This window comes from Panthera leo, chromosome B4 (assembly GCF_018350215.1).
Source record: "Panthera leo isolate Ple1 chromosome B4, P.leo_Ple1_pat1.1, whole genome shotgun sequence".
Taxonomy (NCBI): domain Eukaryota; kingdom Metazoa; phylum Chordata; class Mammalia; order Carnivora; family Felidae; genus Panthera; species Panthera leo.
The window spans coordinates 80,198,629-80,220,850 of NC_056685.1; the positions used below are offsets into that span (position 1 = coordinate 80,198,629).

The window sequence follows — 22,222 nt, forward strand, 5'->3', positions numbered from 1 at the left end:
GGGGACCCTTGGGAAGATGCTGGGCTCTGGTCTGGCCTTTCTTTCTTTCTTGCCACCCAGCAGGGCTAGAGGGAAGGGGTCCCAGAGTCAGTACTGTTCTTGGAAGTGTGACTGAGCTGAATTCTGGAGATAATAAAGAACATCTTCCCCCACATCATGTGCCAGGCTGCTGAACAGAGTGTACGTCTCTGTCCCACAGACCTGTAGGGGACCCAGAGGAGAAGGTGTTCTAGCATACCTGCATATCTGTAAATGGCATAGCCTCAGTTCTTTAGTCTTGGAACATGAAGTCTCAATGAACTTTTAAGAGACCCAAAGCTGTTCATTTTGCATATGGGGAAACTGAGGTCCAGAGAGGGGAAGGACTAACTCAAGGTCACTATATGGGGCCCAGCAGTGCCTAGAGCTCAGATGCCTAGTCCCTGTCCCAGCGTCTTCCCATGCCTTGCGTGTTCCTGGCGTGGGTTTCCCATCAGAGGCACAAAAGCCCGGATTCTTTCCTTTGTCTGAGGCTGGATCTAGACTTGTTTTCCAGAATCTCGAGACACATGTGCCACTGGAGCGTCTTAGCCTAGGGGAGACTCCGTTTCCATGTCGTTGGCGCCGCCTGGTGGTGGAGTCGTGGAGAATTCTCAACTGCCGCGGCTACAGTCCGGCTACAGTCTTGAGACCTGGACTGGAAATGATTCCCCAGGGCCCAAGTTTACATTAGATCTGGGCGGGAGTGGGGATGAGTGATATTGGGAGCCTCTGCTCGCCTTGCACAGGCTTTGGATCTTGCCTTCTCCCACCCCCGTCTTTCCGGACCCCTCCTTCAGGCCCCCTTTCCCGTGTACCCTTACCCTTCACCATGCAGACAGATCTCCGGTTGAATAGCTCCCGTATCGGCGGGCAAAGATTGAGAGTCTGAGTCTGGGGGACGGAGGGCAACGAATCCAGACTTTATTGTCGGGGAGAAGGAAAAGGGAAGACGTGGGTGGGGGGCCGGGGTTGCTACATTGTCAAGCAGAAAGAGTTGATGGGGACGGGAAGGCCAGTGGGGGCCCGTCCCTCTCCCGTGTCGGCTGCTAGAAGGGCTGACGATACGGAAACCACAGAGGGGGTGGGGTGGGGGGAGGGAGGTCACGCCCCCGCCCGAGTTGTGCAGTGGAGGTGTCTGGTGGGAGGGACAGCCATGAGGTCTAGGAGCTGGGACGGGGAAGGCTACAGACTCAGCGAATCCTGCGGAAAGGGGAGGGGCGGGGGCGAGGCTTCTATTGCTTTTTGCTCACAGTTTTGCGGAAGGCGAGGCGGGGGTGGGCTCGGACTGGACACCCCTTGCCCCCCTCGGTACCCCTTGGGCGATGGGTGCTGGTGAAAAGAATGGAATCCAGACTGGGGAGGAAGAAGGTGAGGGAAGGGTCTGTAGGGGCATCTACTTGGTCCCACCCAAGTGCCAGAGATGCCCCCAAGTGCTGCCCCCTATGATGGGCCCAGCTAGACCTGGGGCTGGGGCATGGTGCGGGGCGGGCACAGTGAGGTTGCAGGCGGTAAAACCAAAGTGCTTCTGAGGGACCCAGGATCCCGCCTGCTCCCCTCCCCCTGCGGAGGATGGGGGTGTTCACGGAAGCGCTTCAGTTTGGGGGCAGGGGCCGGAGTCCCAGAGTCCGCTTATTGCCAAGAAAAATCCATTTCTGCCCCCCGGACTCCGACCATGGCTTGTGAACCCCGTTTTGTGCTAGGTTTGGGGGGGAAGGGCTGAATGGACATGGCTTTTGGGAGGGGGGGTGTCTCCAAGGGGGATCGGGGGTGAGACGGCCCCCCCTTTTCTAGGGGAGAGGGAAGGGCAGGGGGCGGGGTTCCCTGAGATCTGGGGTGTTCCCCCCCTTCTGAAGCCCCCCTCCCCCGCTACCCCTCCCCTTTCCTGGAACCCCGTACCTCGGGGTGGGGGGGAAGGAGAGAGAGAGATCATTCAGGGAGTGCCGGGAGTAGGGGCAGGCTTGGAGCCCGGAGGCCTGGGTCCCGGCTGGAGGTGGGGGGGGAGGTGTTGAATGGGAGGGGGTTCGGGGTTCAGGTCAGTAGGGGGAGAAGAGGATGGGTCCGTGCGCAGTTCGGATGGGCCCGGGTGCCGGGTGGAGCAGGGGGTGGGTGATCGGCGGTCCCTGGAGAAGAGGTGCGGCTGGGGCCGGGCGCAGGGACAGCGGGGAGCCTGCTGCTGCTGCCATCACCGCAGCCACCGCTAGGGGGCTGGGTAGCAGGCCTCCCGCCAGGGACTTGGGCAGCTCCTTGGAGAAAGTCAGAGTGCCCTGCAGCGGGGAGAGGGGCGGGGAAAGGGAGACCGAGGAGTCATTCTGCGGCCCGCAAACCCCACCCCTCCCCGTGCCGGCCCGCGTCCCCTTCTCCTCCCAGCTCCGGTCCCCCAATTGCCGAATTCTCCAGCGCCCAGGCCTCACCGCCAGCTCCCCCGCGCCTCTAGGTTTCTTGTGACGGCTCAGCAGCGGGTTGGGCTTCCCGGCCACGCCGTCTCGGTGCCGCCGGCTGGAAATGTGCTGCGGGGTGGGGGTGGGGGGGGTGGGTAGGGAGGGGCAGTGGGTAAGGGGCTGTGAGCCACCCGGAAAGGAGTAACCGACGAGCCGGTAGGCACACCCAAAACACCTGGCCCCGCCCCTTCTGTGGTCCCAAGGAAAGGACCTGAGAGAAGCGCCCTCACCCAAGCTCCCTGTTTGTGAGTAGAGCTCCCTAGAATTCCCAGGAAAGGCCTTGGACCCACCTGTTTCAGTTGGACCTCCGAGTTGACCTTGACATTGCAGATCTCACAGTGGAAGGTTCGGTCCTGGGCAGGGGCCTCTGGTTCCCCAGGAGTGGGGGGCCCCAGACGAGGGTAAGCTTTGATGGGGCCCAGCCCACTTCTGGCCTCCAGAATTGTCTTGTGCTTAGTACCTGGGGCCCGCAGAGGGCAGAAGGTAAGGGGTGGAGGAAAACTTCTCCAGGCCTCCTCGGCAGCAAATACCCACCTTCCCAATTAAAATAGGGGGAAGCATCAAGTGTGGGGGTTTTCCAATCCCCTTGGGACACCCCCAAACACAAGGTAGGTCAGGGGAGAGTCACAGGTCGAGGAGTTAAGCAGAGGGGGAACTGAAGAAGTAAGTGGGAGATGATTAGGGAGGGAGATAGGCTGGTAAGTCCTGGAGGGGCCCGGATGTTGGAAGCCAGGGGCGTTAGAGGTGGGGAGGAGGAGTGGGCTGAGGATAGGGGAATAGGGGTCGGGGTGGGAGAGTCCTTACCTTTGTTATGAGCCTCAAGCTGGGACAGGGAGTTCACTGCCACCTTGCACAGGGCACAGTAGAGCAGCCGCTTAGCCTTTTCCTCCTCTTCCTTGCTGCCTCCAGGCAGGGAAGCTGGGGCTGGAGTGCCCCCTTCGCCCTTGGTTGTACCCTGACCAGTCTCCGGAATGCTGGGAGGGGATGGGGAGCCAGGCTGTTTCTCTGGGGATCCTGGGGCTGGACCCAGTCCATTCTCCATGGAGACTGTTGTTGGGGGAGAAACATAGGGGTCACCTCAGATGGTTTTTGGAGGAGATTCTTTATGTGGAGGAAACCCACCCCCATTTCCTGGAGGGCAAGGGCCCAGGAGTCCCCACCCTGTGACAACATGCATGCTCTCATGCCCTGGGCCCGAGCCAGATGTGGTCTAGCTGCTGCAGGCTGGGTGTGAGGCTCCAGCGCCTGGCCCATTCTCGAGAAGCTGGGAATGGTTGAGGGGTCCAGCCGCAGTGGCTTCCCCTTCAGGTTGAAGCTGGCAGCCAGCCTAGCCCTGGGGAGAGGCATGGAACAAGGATTTACCCCTCAGTGGCCTGCCAGCCAGCCTGGGCTTCCTGCCTGGCCAGCCCCTTCCCAGAGTCCTGCCCAGTCCCCAGGGAGGCATGCCAGAGAGCTCTAGGAAGGGGCAGAGGCAGTGTGAGGAGAGGTCGAGAGAGACAGTCGCAGACACGGCAAAAGGGAAACAGAAACAGCAGAACTGGAGAGGGAACAGGGATGCAGGCTGCTCTATAATTCATGGCTTGATTAAAGATGCACAGGCCCCAGGCCTCAGCGCTGGGTTCTGGCCTCTGTACAGGGGAAACTCTAGCACTCCCATTCTTGCTCCAGCAGCCGATCCAGTTTCCGGGTTGTGAGACCGCAGGCAGTGGGGGTGGGGCACTGGCAGAAAGGGACCTCCTGACCCCTGCACGTGTCCCTTTGCTTGTCCATCCTGTGATCTTTCCCTTTATTTCTCTTACTCGTTTGACATCCTTGACCTCCATTCCGATCCAGATAGCACACCCACGTCTCAAACTGGACAGGGCTTCGTCGTTTACAAAAGTAGGGCAGGTATCATTATCTCCTTAGAGATATCCTGTCGGAACTAACTAAATGAGGTAATATGCATAAAGCACCCAGAACATGAAATGTTATCTACCACCACCACTATCAGCGTCATCCCCGTTTTGCAGAGATGTTGCCAAGTTAAAAAAAAGTGACCAGGCTAAGAGCAGCCAGAGCACAATTAGAACTCAGCTCACCTGCCTGTCCTATCTGTGCATCCCTGAGGGATGTGTGTGTGTGTGTGTGTGTGTGTGTGCGCGCGCACGCGCGCGTTGACAGTGGGATCCTGGTTCCCAAGCTGCTGATGTGGATGCCTGGTTCTCATTCTATGTGGGGTGGGGCAGAAAGGACAGGCAAGGATAAGGAGGAAATGGGGATGTTCAGTCTTTCTGGAGTTGATCATGACTGATATCTGATGTGGCAATCCCAGCATGAGGGGGGCTCATATCCTCCTGTCTTGATATTCCTTCCTTCCAATTTCTTGGCTGGGAGTAGGACTGAAGATGGCCACCAGCCATGAGGGAGAAAGTCTCAGAGTTGCTTTTTGTAAACCTGGGAAAGATCTCCAAGATCTTAAGGTCTCAGTCCCAGGACGCAGACTGGGCCAGAGAGGTCAAAAGATCAACCAAGATCATCCGGGGTGTTGCTTGAGCTCTCAGTCTCAGCGGGGTGTCCTGAGCTCTCAGTCTCCCCAAGGGGAAGCCCAGTGGGCAGGCCCTCAGATATCCTGATTCCCTCCCTGTCCCTCTCCCCAAGATGAAGAGGCCTCTCCCTAGATTTGATGGTTCCCTTTTTCTTGAGGAAGTTTGCCAGGTGGCCTCACCCTAGCCCCTCTCTGAGTCACTGGGTGGTGGGGAGGACAGACAGTGGGGACTCTGTTGAGAGGAGCTGGGGCGGGAGTACGGGTGACAGGATGGAAATTTTGTATCACTGTGTTTGGCTCCAGGACTCACCTTGGGTAGGGGTGGGGGGTGGGGGTTGAGGAAGAGAGAGATGAAAGCAGAGAATTCTGGGAAGCGGGCAAAGAACAGAGACGAGAGCAGTTGAACAATGTCGGGGTATTCAGACACACCTGGACGGGGGGCTACGCCATCCCCATTTGGGGGGGTGCTGCCTGGGGGAGCTGGGTCTCCAGGTTCCCGGACGCCAGGCTCCCTGCCTCGGGTCTTGGCAGCCTCGATGCCTTTGACTCTTCGGGCGTGGCGATTACCCTTGTAGTGTGCCTCAGCCTGGCTCTTTAGGGATGAAAGAAAAAAAGAGAATCTGAGATCACCTTTCATCCGACCATGCTCCCCACAGAGTTCCTTCAGGTCCTCGGGGTGGTCTCAGGAGGCTGCAGTGAATCTCTTACTATACCAGTAGGATGTAAAGCCATGCCGAGGAGCCCTGGTTTTTCCTGGGGTTCAGACTAGCTTCTCAACCTTGAGTCGCTGGGAACCTGGATCCTCACCTAGCCCAGACTCCACCCTACCACCACACCCAGGGCCTGGCTGCTGACTCAGGCTTCTCACCTAGTTCTGGGTGAGGGAGGGTTACCCCAACCTATAATAGAATTCTAAATGGGAGGGGACCAGCAATCCAGCCAGCTAGCAGTCTCTTGGCCCCCTGGCCTTCTATGCGTGTGTCGTGTCTCCCGGCCTCTGGATCCAGTCTGGACTGCTTCTACACTCGGGCGAAGAGTCCCAAGAGCCCTGAGGCCTGGGCCCTACCCTGACTACTCCCCCTGGTTCTCATTTTTCCTGAAGCCTCTGTGGACACCCTGGAGGACCCTGGCCCCAAGCCCAGCTCTGGAGATAGAGACAGCAGCAGAGACAGCTGTCAAAACAGAGCCACTTGGTGGGGGAGGGAAGTGGAGGGCTGCCTACTATTGGCCCCCTGCCCCTCTAGTCCTCCACCCTCCACCAGGGAGTGGAGCCAGGGTTGGGAGAGGGGATGCCTGGGGTTGAGGTAACCGAGAGGCCTAAAGCTGGGTTGGTCCTGGTTCCACCCCCACCCCCACGTGCACCTCCTGCCTAGGACATACAGTTCTGGAGCCACAAGGTCACCCAGACAGGGATAGAGTAGAAATAAAAAGTATGGATAGGTAGGGAAAGAAAATTGATACCCCAGGGGTGAGGCAGTGGTGTGCAGAGCCTGGCAGCGTGGTGGGTGTGTGCACGCGCGTGTGTGTGGACTGGGTAGAGAAACAGAACGTGCTTTATTTCCCCCTACTCAGCAGAATGAGGCTCTACTGTTTTTCTCCAAAAGCTCTCAGAACCTGCACCCCACAAAGTCTCCTCTAGACCCACACAGAAGTCCCGAGGGAGCCTCACAAGGAGGACAGGACAGCTGGGAGGCCGGACACCTAGGTTCTGCGTTTTGGGTGGCTTCTCTCCATGGAAAGTCCCCCACGGGAAAGGACAGACAGAGGAGGAAGCCAGGTTAGAGTGAAGTGGGTGGACCAGGGGAGGAGTTTAGCAGAGGCCCCGGAGGGCACAGGCTCTGCAGGGGAGTCAATGACCTATCTCAGCCCAGTGCCCAAGGACCAGTGGGCCAGAGGCCACTCTTGCACCCAGACATGATGGCCACCTGTGTTCTAGGAAATTCTGAGCCAGGGATGCCTCAGTCCCCAAGGGAGGGAAGGGTCAACCTGAGAGGACTGGCCGACTTCACATTGAAATTACAGCCACCGCTTGTCCCTCTCAAGTGCCTTCCATCCGCCCCTGCCCCTCCTACAGTGTCCCCATTCCCTGCTCTTCCCGATATCCCCTTTATCTCTGCCCCCCACCCGAGCTCCTCTGCCCTCTGCTCTCCCGAGATCTCCAGGCTACTGCTGCCCCACCCATTTCGAGCAGCAAGGCTTCTTACCTGCGAATTGAAGCGGATCTGACAGACATTACAGGAAATGATGGGCCGCTTGGTCTTGAGCAAGGGTCCCCCAAAAGTGTGGGAGAGCACAGCCTTCTGCACAGGGTCCATCTGCGGAGGCAGGCTGGGGTGAGCCAGGAACCCCAGCACAAGCTTATGTCCATCATCCCCCACATTGGTTGCAGCTGGGTTGAACCAAAGGGCTCAGAGCCTCGTCCCTATCCCTCAGTTTGCCTGAGGGTTCTGAGCCTCAGTCCCCTGATCCCCTCCAAGCCCAATCCTCACCCTACTAGAAGGGCCTTGAGAGACCAACTGGCCCAGTGCCCCCATCTGACAGAATAGAAGTGGTTGGCCCAAGGTCACACGACCAGTTAATAGCAAAACTGGTACTTGAACTTGGGCTGCTGTCTCAGTTCATCATACCATGAAGATCCAACTCGGTCTTTTTGATGTACAGCTCGGCCAACCCACCAAAGGCCCACTGATGGGAAGTCCCAAAGCACCCTAGATCCTATGGCCTTCAGCTGAGGCCTCTGAACTCTTTGGACCCACTCCGGGGCAAGATATCTACCAAGCCAAGCTTCTGGTCCCAGGAGACAGACATTCCCAGCTTCCCATCTCTGGGCCCCAGGTTGCCCTAATATACTCCCTAGATCTCTTTAAGGCAGCAGGTCTTAAGGGAGTAAAAGAACTCAGGAGAGAGTACATGGCTGTAGTGAATAATGGGGGTTGGTGGGGGGGGGGGGGCAGGACCTAAGAAGCTGGGCTGGCCTGAGGCAGTGGAGAGATCTTCTGAACTCTTCCTCCCTTGATCACAGGGCTTCTGGGGCAGAGCTGTGGGGCTGGGCGTGATTAGGAACAGTCTTGCCCCCACCCTGGGTCAGCAGATGTCTTTGCAGTCTCCTGCCAAGAGTTCACATGAGGAAGGGAGAGGATGGGAGTTTCTGAGGCCTTCAGCTATCAAGGGATGAAGCCAGGGGCCTAGAGGCATGAAAACTGCCTCCCTGCACAGTCCTCCTCCCTTCTGGCCCCCTAGGCAGCCAGGGAGAGGCGAGACTGGAATGCACCCGAGGCTGAACAGGATTGGGTGATGGCTGGGACCTCTCATAAAAACAGAACGAAATTAGAACTGAAGCCTGGTCTTCCCGGTGGAAGGATCAAGTGAAAAATAGTTTCTGGGACCTGAGGGGTCCTTAGCTCCTCAGCTGTGGCCCTCCCCTATGCTCAGGTCTTCATGGTTCCCAGTAAGACACTGGTGAGAGACAGGCATGTGAAGCAGGGAGAAGAAGGTGGCTGGAATCTGGAAAGTCCACAGATCCTGGCTCTCCCCAGTAGTCTCACTGGCTGGTTGGAAGGGGGCTTTAGCACCCATGTGACATGGGCTGCCTCATTTGGTAGACGTAGAGGCGGGAGCCATGACCAAGTTCAGATGACTCGTCTGGCTGACAAGTGTCCATCTCTTGGCCTGCCCTTGGCTGGAAGCAGCCCCTTTCAGTAGCTCACTTTTCACCTCCTGGAAGCCCAGGTCCTATTCAAAGAAAAGCCAAACAGGGGAAGAAGGGGTGTGACTGCGGGTGTCTGGGCAGGCTGTGATCAATCTGTGCATGGGTGGAGTGTGAAGGAGTGTCATGTGCTGTGTGCACATCATTTATGTATCAACATTTCTGTGTCGGGGGCTTTGCCGATGCCATGAATGGTCAGGTTGTGCAATCTTCAGCTGTGTGTTTATCTGTGTGAATGTATGATGTGTTTGGCAGAAATAAAGACAGACCAAGTTGGAGACAGGCTTTAATCAGAAAGGGGAGACAGATGCCTGCTCTCAGCTCCCAGTCTCCAGGTGTCAGTCCTCCCTATGCAGAGACACCCCCCTCCCCCTGCCCCAGAGTTCTCCTCAGCCCCTGGACTTCCTCATATGCTGGGTGGGGAATGGAATTCAGCCCAAACAGAAACCCAATCTAGGCCAGGAAACCTAAGTCGATGACAGCACTAGGGAGAGAGGAGTGGGATGGAGAGGGGACAGTGGAGGCCAGGGTTCTGTCTCTGCCCCACCCATCACCCCAGCCTGCTTCCCACAGTGCCCTGAGGACGACCTGTGGGCTGACCATGCCTACATACATCCCAGGAGAATGGTCCCTGCCCCACCTGGGTCCCTCTTCCAGAGTGAAAGCCTTTTCTCTTGCATACACCCCTCCTCAGGTTTAAGTCCATAAACACCAACCAGGGGTTGGGGAGTGGTGAGAAAGAGGGTATCAACCCAGTGCGCCATGGGTCCTTCCCACCCTCTCCTCCAGGAACTGAGGAGACACCAGGCTGAAGGTGAGGGCTCCTGGGCCCAATCCCTGTGCAGGTGGAACGTGAGCCACTGAAGTGCCGCTCCAGGCCAAGGTCAAGAGGCCCTGGTGACCTAGATGAGGGCTCTCTGGGGAGGGGTGGAGGCCAACATCTCCCACAGCCCATCCCACTCCAGAGCCCCTACCCTGGGATTTTGGCCTAGACACTGCCTGGAAAGGGCCACAAAACATTCCTCTCCCACCTGCCCTCCACAACAGCAGACATGAAGGGGAATCGCTCCCTAAAGCTGGGGCAAAATGAATCAGGAAGGGCAAGGGGGAGGGAAGGGAGGAAACCAGATCAGGAACAGGAGAGGGGGCCATGATTATATTTCCTTCCATTGCCCTTTATCTGATGGAAACCGCTGCCCCATGTTTGACCACCCCACTTCCCCATCCTCCCCCCCACCCCCAAATAAAGGTGAAAAGAGAAGGAGGGTGCAATCTCGGGGATGGGAAGACCAGAGGGACAGGAAGGATTGAAATAGGAAAGAGAGTGAGCTAGGGGGTGTCTAAAGAGCAGGTGGAAGCTGGTGGGGGAGGGATGCTGGGAAAAGGAAAGATGCCGGGATGGGATAAGAAGGATCTAGGCGGCGTGGTAATTTGAGGGTACATGTAAGACCTGATGGGAAGTCTGAAGATTTGGGGGACTCCAAGGATCTGAGAAGCAGAGGTGGGGGTATCCAGTATGGTGGCAGTAGTCTGGGGGTGCCAGCTGGGATCCAGAGATTGGCAGGGACCGCGCCAGTTATGGGGGATGGGCCAAATAACCCGAGGACCGGGCGAAAGGAGAGGTAGCCCGCCCGCCAGGGGCGGGCGGGGATAGGGTGGGGGGGCGCTGCGGCAGCGGCGGGAGCCAGGGAGAGAGGAGGGGCCGGGTGGCTTACCCTGCGGGACCCCGGGGGCCGCGACTCCATGGCCCGGGGTGGCGGACCCGGGCGGGGCACCCGAGCCTGGCCGGGCCGGGCAGGCCGGGGACGCGGCGCTCGTTGCCCGGGTGGCTCGGGGCTGTGCGGCCGGGCCGGCCCGAGAAGGGGAGGCGGTGCCGGCCGGGACCGGAGCCCGCCCCGGAGGCGGGGCCGAGGGCGGGCCGCGGACGGGGGCGGGGCTAGGGAGCCTGAGCAGGAGGAAGGGGGGCTAGGGTGAAAAGAGGAGAGGAGAGGGTGTCCGTATCCGGATACTCGTTCCAGGGTGGTAGACCTTGTCCTGGTGAGGGGCTGCTCGGTCCGGCGATCGGGCATTGACCAGGTGACCTCGGCTTCCTCCACTGAGGATCCTTGCTGGGTCCCTTGTCCCCACCAATCCTAATGGACGGCTCTATTTCTCTAGCTCGGACATTTCTCCTTTCTTCCATCCCTTCCACCCTGGCCCTCGCTCCCTTGTTGACAACCCCTTTTCCGAGCCCCCAGACCCGTGTTCCCTCTGCACACGGCCCCTGTGCCCTTTTTACATGTCACTTCCCTTACTAGGGATGGGAAATCGAGCCCAGGTACCTAGGTGTCAGGCACTGCTCTCTCAGTGATTCCTCTGAAAGGTGGAGCTGGGAGGCGCCCAGAGCAGAAGCGACCTCATACTGGGGACAACGTCCCTAACCTCTTCTTCCTATCTCCTCCCCTCGCCCGCCACCTGCTGGACAGCTAGGTTCCCAAAGAGCTTATGTTTCGTGCACTTGCTGCCCTCTGGCGGTCAAGTAGGAGCAGCACTGGGGGCTCAGGGTCAGGAGGGCAGAACCGCTCCCTCCCCCAGACACCTCCTCATCCTCTCCGAATAGGTCTTAGGATTCCCGCTCTATCATCTCTGGTTCTCACCCTCTCCCACTCCGTCTAGGACAGAGAGATGAGTGAAGCAGCGGACTGAGTGTAGAGAGAGGCTGTCTTTGGGAGACAATGAGAGACGTCCAAGGGCAGAGGAAAGCATAATACAGGGAAGGGTCTAAGGGGTAGGAACTGCCCCAGTAGGAGAGAGATCTGGAGGTATTGTATTAGTCCAGAATCCATTAGCCATGAATAATACCACCACCACCACCACCACCACCACCACCACCACCACCTAATGTTGACTGAGCCCTTGGAATGTGCCAGACTCTGTACTGAGCTCTTTGCATGGATTATCTAATTTAATCTTCACAACCACTATTCAGAATAAGTACTATTATTATCTTCATTTTATAGACGAGGGAACTGAGGTTTAGAGAGGTTAAATAATTTGCCCAAGGTCATAAGCTAGTAAGTGGCTGAACTGGGATTTGAATTTAAACCTGGGCAGCCTGACTCCAAAGCCATGTACTTAACTGCTGCACAGTACTGCCAAAGGTCTGTCTGCAGCTTTTCTGCAGTCCTCACTCCCCTGCAGAATTTGACACTATTGATGCAGCCCGCCACACTCTCTCCCTTGGCTTCTCCAACTCTACAGGCACCAGGCTGCGTCCCTACCCCCCTCCAGTGGCTCCCCCACATCCTTTGCTGGAGCCTCCTCCTATTCCTACTACCTAATTCTGCTTATTCCAAAAGGCTGAGTCTTGGCCTTTCTGTCTCTGGTCCTCTCTTAAATAAAAATAATAGCGATGACATAATAATAATCATAGCCGCCAACACCAGACATCCACTTTGTGCTAGCTATTCTGATTATGTAATACGATTCTCGCAACAGCCTTGTGAGTCGGTACTATTACTATCTGGTAAAATTCGGGTTTAGAGTAGTGAAGCCATTTGCCTAAGGTCACACAGCCAGTGCTCTCGGAATGTCAATTCAAATCCTGCCAGTCAGATGCCAGAGCTGGTGCTGCTCAACACCCTGCCGCACTCTCCGGGCTTATCAGGGCTCATGGCTTTAAATAGCTAGTCCTCACCAGAGGCAGTCGAGCCATGAACCCTGGGGGAGTGAGAAACCCTGAACTACCCATGCGAATTGCATGGCTTTGTGACCTTGGGCAAGTCACTTAACCTCTCTAGGTCTGTGTTTCCTCATCTACAAAATGGGGGAAATGATGAGAGACCTAAGGGCAAGCGTCAATGAGGTGTGTAGATGGGGGAAGTATTCCCAGCACCTTCTGCTCCAGTCGAACTGAATCAATTGGACCCCCTCAAGTGCTCTTTTCTAGCTCTTATTCATGCTATTTGCTTCAGTCTGGAATGTTCTCTAAGGCCCCTTTTAAAATCCTACGAATAATTCTTCAAAGCCCAAATCCTATGTCACCTGCTCCGGGTTGAATCCCTTTTTCCTCTGTTCTCCTTTTCCTGCTCAGCTCTGGTTGGTCCCTTAGGCACCACCTCATTCAGCAAGTCTTTCCTGACACCCCTTTGGACTCCCATACAAGCTAAATGCCTCTGACGCAGCTCTTTTCACCCTACAGGGTAACTGTTAACTTGTTATCTTTCCTACTAAACATGAGCTCCCCAGGGGCACAGGCTGAGTCCTGTGTCCCTGACACCTGGTACAGTGCCCAGCACATAGTAGGTGCTCAAAAAATTTTTTTGTTCACTTGAACCATCATTGGTTTCTCTGTCACAATATTTATAACTCTGCCTCTGTTTTGCGTTCTAGATTGCTGCATACATTTCTGTATTTCTCCCCTGAATAGAAGCTCCTTCCAGACTGGACCGTATCAGCAGTGCCTGGGGGGCTCAGTCGGTTAAGCATCGGATTCTTGGTTTCAGCTCAGCTCATGATCTCGCGGGTTCGTAAATTTGAGCCCCGCATCGGGCTCTCCAGCTGTGAGCACGGAGCCCACTTGGGATCCTCTATTCCCCTCTGTCTCTGCCCCTCCTCTGCTTGTGCTCTCTCTCTCTCTCTCAAAAGTAAACATTAAAAAAAAAACAAAAACAAAAACCCACAAACTCTTAAAATTGAACCGTATTGTGTTTACCTTCACGTCTCTATTTTATCTAAAACAGTGCCTTGCTTATTATAGTCAGTATTCCATTTTCTCATCTGTAAAATGGATTAAACAATAGCTACCCTATAGGGTTGCTATAAAGACTAAGATATGAAGGGTACTTTGTAAACTTCTGAATGTAGTGCAGATGTTGGTTTGGATTCTTTGGGAGGAGTTTGGAGGAAGCAGCTGTGGTATAAAGAGAACTCCATTTGGAATCAGTTGCTACGGGTTCAAATCATACCTTAGGCACATACTATGTCAACGTAGATAAATTACTAATCCCTCCCGAGCGAAACAGGAATAACAACGTCTACTTTGTTGGGTTGAGGTGAAGAGAAATGAGATCAGGTATAGAAACATCTATGGCAGTGCCTGCTGCATGGTTGATAGTGGACGTTTTGCAGCTGAATATGGTTTGATGGTGGGTTATTTGCGTGGACTAAAGCCGACTTCCCCTGAACCTTTAGCTCTAGCCCACTTTCTAGGACCCAAATTCCAACTGTCTGCTGGACGTTTTTGGCTCAATGTCCCACTGGTTCACCAACTCACCATGTCCTAAAGTGAGCTTCACAGCTTCACCCCAGACCAGCTTCTTCCTCTAAACCTCTGCCTCTGTTGGGGTGCCTGGGTGGCTCAGTCGGTTAAGCGGCCGACTTCAGCTCGGGTCATGATCTCGCGGTCCGTGAGTTCGAGCCCGGCGTCGGGCTCTGTGCTGACAGCTCAGAGCCTGGAGCCTGTTTCAGATTCTGTGTCTCCCCCTCTCTGACCCTCCCCCGTTCATGCTTTGTCTCTCTCTGTCTCAAAAATAAATAAACGTTAAAAAAAAAAAATTAAAAAAATAAATAAATAAAATAAAATAAACCCCTGCCTCTGTCGAGGTGACTTCTCCCTCCTAGCCACAGACGTTTGAATCTTGGAGTCAGTCTTGACTCATCCTCTCTCTTCTCCCCTATCCCCAAATATCAGTTGGTCACCATGGCCTAGGAATATTTCCTTGGAAACAAACCCCTTGCCCTTCCCTCTTCCTATATACTCACACTGCCACTACCACTGGCCCGGTGTGGCCTTCCAGGCTGCCCTTCAGGCCCACCTTGGTGGGACAGCCTCCTCCAACCTCTGCTCCCTTTCATCCAGCTGTCCCAATCACCTTCCTCAAACACTGCTCTGACAAAGTCATTTTGCTGCTTAACAATGGATAATGGCTCCCTATTTCATACTGTATTAAATCCAGACAACTTTTCCAGGCCTCTAAGCCCTACCCCACTGATCCTCCCCACCCAACTGTGGGTTCCAGAGAGCTAGAATTTACAAACAGGCAGGCTTGTGACCCTGCTTATCCCTTCCTTCTGGATTCGGCACCTGTCACCCCTCCCACCTCCCTGTAATCACTATCACCCATCTGGGTCTCACTGCTTCTCTAGATGGTGGACTCAGTGAGATGATTCATATAAAACATGTAGCACAGGGTCTGGCTCAGCAAATGGGAGCTATTATTGTTATTGCTGCTAATAGTATACCAGATAGCCAACAACGCTTGTAACTGACTAGAGACTAGAAGTCCGGGGAGATGGGGTCCTAAGGAAAGAAGGAAGTAGATAGGAGAATCAGGGAGGGGTGAGTCAGAGTGAAGGAAGGAGCTGGGGTCTCAGGAGGGTAGGGTGGGCAGGCAGGCTGCTACTCACAGTGTTGTAGTTGCCGAAGAGGCCCAGGGTGGGGGCTGGCTCCAGTGGGAAGGGCAGGATCTGCTTGAGGTCCAGTGGGGGCTGCATGATGGGGGGCTGCCGAAGCAGAGGGAGGGGCCCTGCCCGGCTCAGGCTGCCTGAAGGGCAGAGAAAACATTACGTGGGGCAGGAAGATTGAAGCTTAGGAGCCCCACCCAAACCTGTCTGTCCCACTCCCCGGCTGGGGCCCCCACACTCAGAAGTGTGACCCCCATGCGCACACACACTTCCCCTGCTTGCTAGCTCCGGAGCAATGGAGCACGGTGCCCTGTGGGCCCAGGGGAGAGTGCACACCAGCCCTTCCCTTCTGGGTGTTTTTCACTTCCCCCTTCTCCAGCCTCCCTCCCCCAAGACCTTTAGGCATTTTACAAACCCAGGAAGAGGACAGATCTTCTCTGCTGGATCAGCAGGACTCAGGGAGCCCCACGGCTCTGGCCACTCCCTTCTTCTGGTTTTGTTTTTCCCCAAGGAATCCCAAAGGCGAGGTCTCACCCCAGGGGGGACAGGGTCAGGTGGGTGATTCCTCCCACTGCCCAGAGGGGAATGTTGAGGTCTCGATTTGGAGGAGGGCCGCTGAGTCTCTCGGGCTGCCCAAAGAGCTGTGATCTGTCCTGGCTGTTCTTAGTTAATTGTTGACATCTCTGGGGGTAGGTGATAAGTGAGTGGCGTTTGCCCTGGGAGGTGGACTGCCTGGGCCCATTCTCAGAGCCCCTTCTCCCAACCTTCTTGTCTCCCCCCAAGCCCCCTTGTCTCCCTGAGAGTGTTCAGCTCCAGCACCGCAGGAGGAACCGCCACCCGGGCCTCTGGAAGGGGAATGCCTGGGTCTGACCCCAAGGGGAAATGAAAGTCCAGGCCAGCCACTCCACTACCCACCCTCCCCTGAAACTTTTTCTCCTCCCCTCAGAGCCATGGGAGGAACCTTGCCAGGCTCCAGTGGGAGGAGGCCAAAGGCCCTGAGGACCCCTCTGGGCTTCCGCTAGCCCAGCTCCCTTCTGTGACCTCGCTGTCCACCAGTCAGGGAATCCTGGCTGCCCTTCCCTGCTCTAACAACCCCCTGCCAGCAACAGGGGTTCCCAGGAACAAAGGCAAAGCCAGGAGGCTGCAAGTTTGGCCCCGTCCTCCCTTGACCTTACTGGGGCAGAGGGTACCCCAGGATCCTTCCCTGCTCCCTCCACAGAGACTGCCCCTTTGCATACCTTCAGTTTCTGGTGCCTGCTGCCCCCAGGCAGTGGCCTGGCCCCGGCCCCCCAGGGGCCTGGGCCTGACAGCGTCCCCTCCCTTGGTTCTGCCCCCAGCCCCCTCCCTTGCCAGCCCCCTCCCCCCCAAGTCCAGTCAGTAGAATCAGCCAATCAGAGTCCTGGAAAAGTGGGGCAGAGGGGAGGGCGGGGGAGCAGGGATTAGGGAATCGGAGGCGAGAGGGAGGGGGTGGGGAGGGCTCAGGCACAGCTGGGGGCAGGGAGCTGGTCCAGAAAGGTCTGGAGGGGTCTGGCTCTTCTGCCAGGGTGGGTGGCCAGGGTCCCTGAGGTCAAGGCTGCTGGGAGCTTGGGCTCTAGAGGGCTAAGGGTTTGAAGGAAAGGGCAGGATGCTTGGCTTTGGCTCTTGGGCAGCTGGAGGTCTGTACACCCTGTGTCCATTCCCTCCTCTGCCATCTCAGAGTTAAGATGGGGTAGGGGGAGAGCAGAGAGAGAGAGAGAGAGAGAGAGAGAGAGAGAGAAGAGACAGACAAAAGTGAGTGAGAGAGAATGGGGAAAAAATGACAGAAGCCGGAGTAAGTGATTGAGAAAAGGGACAGAGATACTGACAGAGAAAAGAATAGTGAACAATGGAGAGATGGAAGACAGTGAAATGAGAGAGAAAAAAAGAGACTGCAGAAAAGCTGGACACAGAGCTAGACCCCAGGGTGGAAAGACCGACAGAGAGCAGAGAGCAAGAAAGGGAGAGAGAAGAGAGGGACAGATGGTTTGAGGGGCAGTTTGACCACCTCCCCTTCCTGGTCTGTCCCCTCAAGACTCCTCCCCCCATGCACAACACCCCCCCCTCCACCCCAAGCCTGGCACACCAGACCAGGGCAGCCTTAACGAGCCCCGGGCAGCATCAGGAATGGTGAGAGAAACCTGAGCGCTCCCAGAGTCCCCGGCACCCAGCACCCACCCCTAGCAGCTGGTTTGGGGCTGGCACTTGCCCCGCCCCAGAGCAGCCCAGCTCCTTGACCCTTTTCCCAGCTCTAGATTCTCTTAAGCCCCCATCCCTCAAGCCCCCATCTCAGAAGAGACAGATGAGTTCTGGAAAAGGGAATAGAAGAAAATACGTATTGTGGAGCCGCTATGTGCCAGGTAATGAGTTCTGAGTATTATCACATTTAATCTCTGAGGCAGCTATGATTCTATGGGGGTAGCTGATACTATTTTTCCCACTTGACGTGCGAGGAAACTGAGGCTCAGAGGAGTTAAAAACTTTGGCTCATGTCACATAGCCTGTAAGTATAAGAGCTGGGAGCTAAATCAAAATCTGCTGCAAATTCTTTCACTGCTACATAACGCCCGAGGACTCTAGTGTCACTCAGAAGGGATGGAGGTCCCAGCACAGACTTCCATCTTGTTCAAGGAGAGGAAGGTCCCTGCATCTTCCTGGGGTTGGAGGAAAACAAACAGGAGTGATTCAGTGCCCTATGGCCAGCAACTCCTCTCCTCCAGGACAAGAACCCAGCAGGGAAAGGGGTGGGGGGGAAGGGGGAGGGAGGATGGAGTGAGGCAAGGAAGCAAGGTGGGTAACTGGACATTCGTGTGTCTCCCCATTTTTGGGTCTACTGAGCTATGAGACGAGGAGAGGGGCAGAATGGCAGCTCACGGGCCGAGTGGGCAGAAGCAGAGCTCTCTCGTTTCAGGTAAGCCCAAGCCTCAGTCCCCTCTCCCTTTTTCTGAGAATACTAATAGTTGCCACTTGTTTTTTTAACGTTTATTTTTGAGAGACAGAGAGAGACAGAGCGTGAGCGGGGGAGGGGCAGAGAGAGAGGGAGACACAGAATTCGAAGCAGGTTCCAGGCTCTGAGCTGTCAGCACAGAGCCCACGAACCGCGAGATTATGACCTGAGCCAAAGTCGGACGCTTACCCGACTGAGCCACCCGGGCGCTCCATAATAGTTGCCACTTTTTGAAGGCTCTTTACGTGTCAGTCACTGGACATACACCGTCTCCCTGAGGTTGTCTCCACTGCTCAGAAGCTGGGGAACTAGCTCATTTGGCAAATGAGAACAATAGTACTGCCTCAAGGAGTTGTGGAGAGGATTGAATTTATGTAAATTGCTGGCATGCCACAAAGGGAGCTAAATAAATGTTTGTTAAATGAACGAGTCCTCATCTTATCAATGAGGACAATCAGCTTTGAGAGGGGGAATTACTTGACCAAGGTCACACAGCTAGTGAGGGATGTGAACCTGTCTGTCTGGCTCCAGAGACAGGGTTTTCAAGCACTACACTTTTGTAGGTAGACTAGGGATGGGGTATTGGAGGGAAAGGCAGGTACATAATAAGGTCTGGGGAAGCAGGAAATCCAGGGCTTCTGACATCTGACTAGGTGAGGTCTTCGGGCAGGTTTGGAGGGGGTAGGAGATCGAACTGGCGTGCGTGCGTGTGTGTGTGTACACATGCATGCACGTGTTCTTGCATGGCACACAAGTCAGGCAGGGCAGGGAGGAGTTGGGGCCTGGCTGGGGCAGGCCACTCCAGAGGAAAGCTCATTAGAGTAATTACCTCCAGCAGATAGAGCCCCACCCAGCTCTGTGGGGGAATTGCCAAATGCTTTATTAAAGACAGTTCTCAATGCACTTTAGAGGGGATGAACTCTCAGACCCTTGGATGGATGTCCATCTGGCTCTTTCTAGGTCCTACCTAGCCCTAGGCCCTTTGATCCCGCTCACACCGAGCCACAACCAAGCCACATCCAACTCCTTCCATCCCACTGAAGTCTGGTCTTTTTCTTCCTCCCTTTCCCAGAAATTTTGGCCAGGTCAGAGTCTCAGCCCCTTGGCTGTCTTAGGTCAGGTCTGGGGCCTCGAGCCCTTGTAGTAAAGAATGGGAGTGTCTGCCTTGAGCTAGCTCAGGGAGGGGTCCTGTCTGGTAAGAACAGGAGCCAGGAGAGGTGTTAGGGTAGGGCTGTGGGTTAGTGCTGGTCTTGGAGGTTGGGCCAGGATGAGAGTGAGATGAGATATATGGTTGGCGTTAGGGTTGCAAGTTGTATTAGGGCCTTAACCCCAGGTGGTGAAAAGCCTGGATCAGCACTGGGTTAAGATGGGGGAATTAGACTCTGGAGCCAAGGGAGGAACTGGATTGGAGACTGGACCGGGATCTCATCTCTAATCCATCTCTTTTTCTCTTCAGGCCTTTTGGCCTCTTCCTCCCCAACAGTGCCTGAAACTGGGGAATGAGGGGAGAGCCTTGAACTCCTGCGTCCTGGGTTCTTGACCAAATCCCATGTTTCTGTTCCTTTCTGCCTTGATTTCCCTCATCTGGACAGGAGGCAGGTTGAGGGCTGGAAAGGCTTTGAAGTCAAAGATTAAAGGAACAAGGGGATGATTATGAACAACTACTTAAAACATCATCCTTAATAACCCCAGGGTGGATGTAGGCGGGGGCGGGGCCTAAAGGGAGGAGGTGGCCAGGAAGGGAAGAGAGGGAAGATCCCTGGGAAATCTTCCCAACCTGACAGGACAGGGCCTTCTTCAATGCCCCCTCTCCCCATGGGACCCAGTTGGAGAGGACAGTAAGAAAGGCCCAGAACAAGGAACGGAGCCCAGAACCACCATCTGCTTAAACCTGGGCCCACAGTGTAGATCTTAAGCAGGTAGGCCGGGCCCCACCTGCTGGTCAGGGTCACCACGTACATGGACTCAATGGGCCTCAGTATTTGGAAGCTGAAAGCCTACAATGGCATGGCCCTGGGCGGGGGGTGGGGGGAGGGGGGTGGGCAAGGCCTGAGCCCTGGTTGGCAGTTTCCTCCCTCTCTCCTTTCCTCACAGAGGGCTAATGTGCGCGTGTGGGCCAGCAGGCTTCCCGCCCCTCTGTAGGTGGGCACAAGGAGGGAGTTAACTACAGTGTCCTGTCCCACATCAGGCAGATGTGGTGGGGGTCCAGTTGGCAGACCCAGGCATTTTTCCTGTGGTGGGGTCTTGGTCAGGCTTGAGCAGGTCTCGGAGGTCGTCTTTAGAGCCCACTGACCAGGGGAAGTGTGGCTCACACTGGTTTATTCTGGAAAAGCACGATGCTCCCTCTGGGGCCCGTGCCCAGGGTGGAGCCTGCGTCCAGGGTGGGGCCAACATGCAGGGATTGCACACGTTGGAAGAATGTGGGGCCTGTGCTTTGGGGACCTGAGTCCCAGATGTGATGGTGAGGGTCACTTTAGGCTGGGGATAGTCTTCATAGTTGGGTGGGGAGTCTCTTCTTTGCTGGAGATACTCATGGGAAGGAGGCAGGCACCAGTCATTCACGCCTCTGTTCCCTCATTCACTGAAGAGGTATAGTGGAGTGTTAGGTGGAGCGGGCAGACATAACATGGTGAAGGAGTGAGGAGGTACAGGAGGAGGAGAGAAAGAGAGAGAGGAAGGAGGGCAGAAGGGGAGAAAGACCACTAGTGGGAAGTCAACAGGGATCAGACGAAAGAAGGGACGCCAAAGAGCAAACTGCAGAGGGACCCAGCAGAGGCCGGGCAAGCCCTCCATTGGGAGGCAGGGAGACCACAGGTGTCTGGGCCCGGTTGTGGGGGGGCATCTCCCACCATAAACAGGGCCCAGGAACCGGCCCAACCAGGGCAGAGGTCAGAGGTCAGAGGACACAGCAGGCCGGCCTACTATTGTGGAGGCAGGGGCCTGGAGCCCCTGGAGCTGAGGAGGAGTCCAGACGCACAGCTAGTCCCTCTCCTCCCCCACCCAGGGGCTCCCTCGCGATGTAGGTCATGAGGATGGGGTGGCTGTGGCTGAAGGGTTGTCAGAGTCCCGCGGGGGCTCCCCTCCCCCATCCTTACTCTCTCCATTGCCCCTTGTCTCCTGGCGCCCCTGGCCCAAGGCAGGGGTGGGGGTGGGGGAAGAAGGAAGAAGAAGGAAGCTGGGAAGGAAGGGCCCAGGCAGCCAGAGCAAGGAGAGAGCGGGGCAGGTCCCGGCGTGTTGGGGCAGGATGGCTGCGGAGACAGGATCCGAGCCGCAGGGGCCCCGGGAAGGACAGTTTCCCACCCCTGCTTCTACCCAGCCCCCTTATCTCCAGCCCTCAGGTTCCCACCTCCCACCACACACACCTCGAAGCTACACCCACCATCTTCTCCCCGCCCGCCCCCCACTTCCTCCTTTCCCTCTTATCCTGGGCCCAGAAGGATGTCGGAGTGTCTGAGCTAAGGGTGGGGGAGGGAGAGTGTGTGCGGGGACGGGTCAGAACCTTTCCCTCAACTCCACTAGGCCAGGACCAGCCCTCTCCCCCAGCCTCTCGTAGACCGTCATATAATATTCATGAGCCTCATGAATACGCAATATCCTCATTATGGGGCGGGGGTCTCACTCGGCTCTGCTCTCTCCTTCACCACTCCCTAAATTACCCGGAGAGACGGCAGCGTGGGGAAGAGGGGAAGAGGGGACCCCCAGATGTGGAGCCAGATGAAGGGGGAGGGGGAACCGGTCGCTGACGGGCGGCCGCAGTCACCGCGGTGCCGGGAGGTTGGGGGGGGTGACCTACTGAGAGGGACCCAGGAGCCCGGAGCCCAGAGCCGCAGAGCCCACTCACCGAGGATCATGCTGGGGACCCAGGCGCCCGGGGTTCCGCGTCGCTCTGTCCCGGGGGCCGTTCTGGCCGGGCTGGGGGTACAGGGGGAGGAGTCGGGGGAGGAGCAGAGGCCGGCCCAGGCGGAGCGGGGGCGGAGCCCGCAGCAGGTGAAGACGGGAGGAGGGGGAACCCGGGCACCCTGGGCTCCATGAGGGGGCGTCTTGACGGTTCCTCGCCCCTTCCTCTCCTACTGGCTGCCCCTGGGCCTCCTGGATTTACCGTGTCACTGCAGCCAGGGCCGGGGGAACAAGACATCTACAAGACGGTGTGAGGTGATGGAGGAAGCTGGGAACTAAGATGCCTG

The 22,222-nt window shown here is 56.4% G+C and overlaps 1 protein-coding gene across 6 annotated transcripts; it reads right to left on the reverse strand.

Annotated features, from left to right (window-relative positions):
- Nucleotides 1-918: 918 nt before the first annotated feature.
- Nucleotides 919-22,222, reverse strand: ZNF385A (zinc finger protein 385A). 6 transcript variants are annotated; one of them, XM_042946736.1, is made up of 8 exons: nucleotides 21,880-22,222; nucleotides 15,080-15,216; nucleotides 7,191-7,301; nucleotides 5,416-5,578; nucleotides 3,264-3,506; nucleotides 2,750-2,919; nucleotides 2,433-2,528; nucleotides 919-2,285 (listed from the first exon to the last, which is right to left on the reverse strand). In XM_042946736.1, exons 1-8 carry the CDS (start codon nucleotides 21,887-21,889, stop codon nucleotides 2,055-2,057), a joined length of 1,161 nt encoding a protein of 386 aa, XP_042802670.1. In that variant the 5' UTR covers nucleotides 21,890-22,222; the 3' UTR covers nucleotides 919-2,054. The 6 variants fall into 6 exon arrangements, with proteins under 6 accessions (XP_042802670.1, XP_042802669.1, XP_042802671.1 ...); XM_042946735.1 differs by having other exon boundaries at nucleotides 3,264-3,512; nucleotides 21,880-22,217; XM_042946737.1 differs by having other exon boundaries at nucleotides 3,264-3,512; nucleotides 15,080-15,212; nucleotides 21,880-22,215.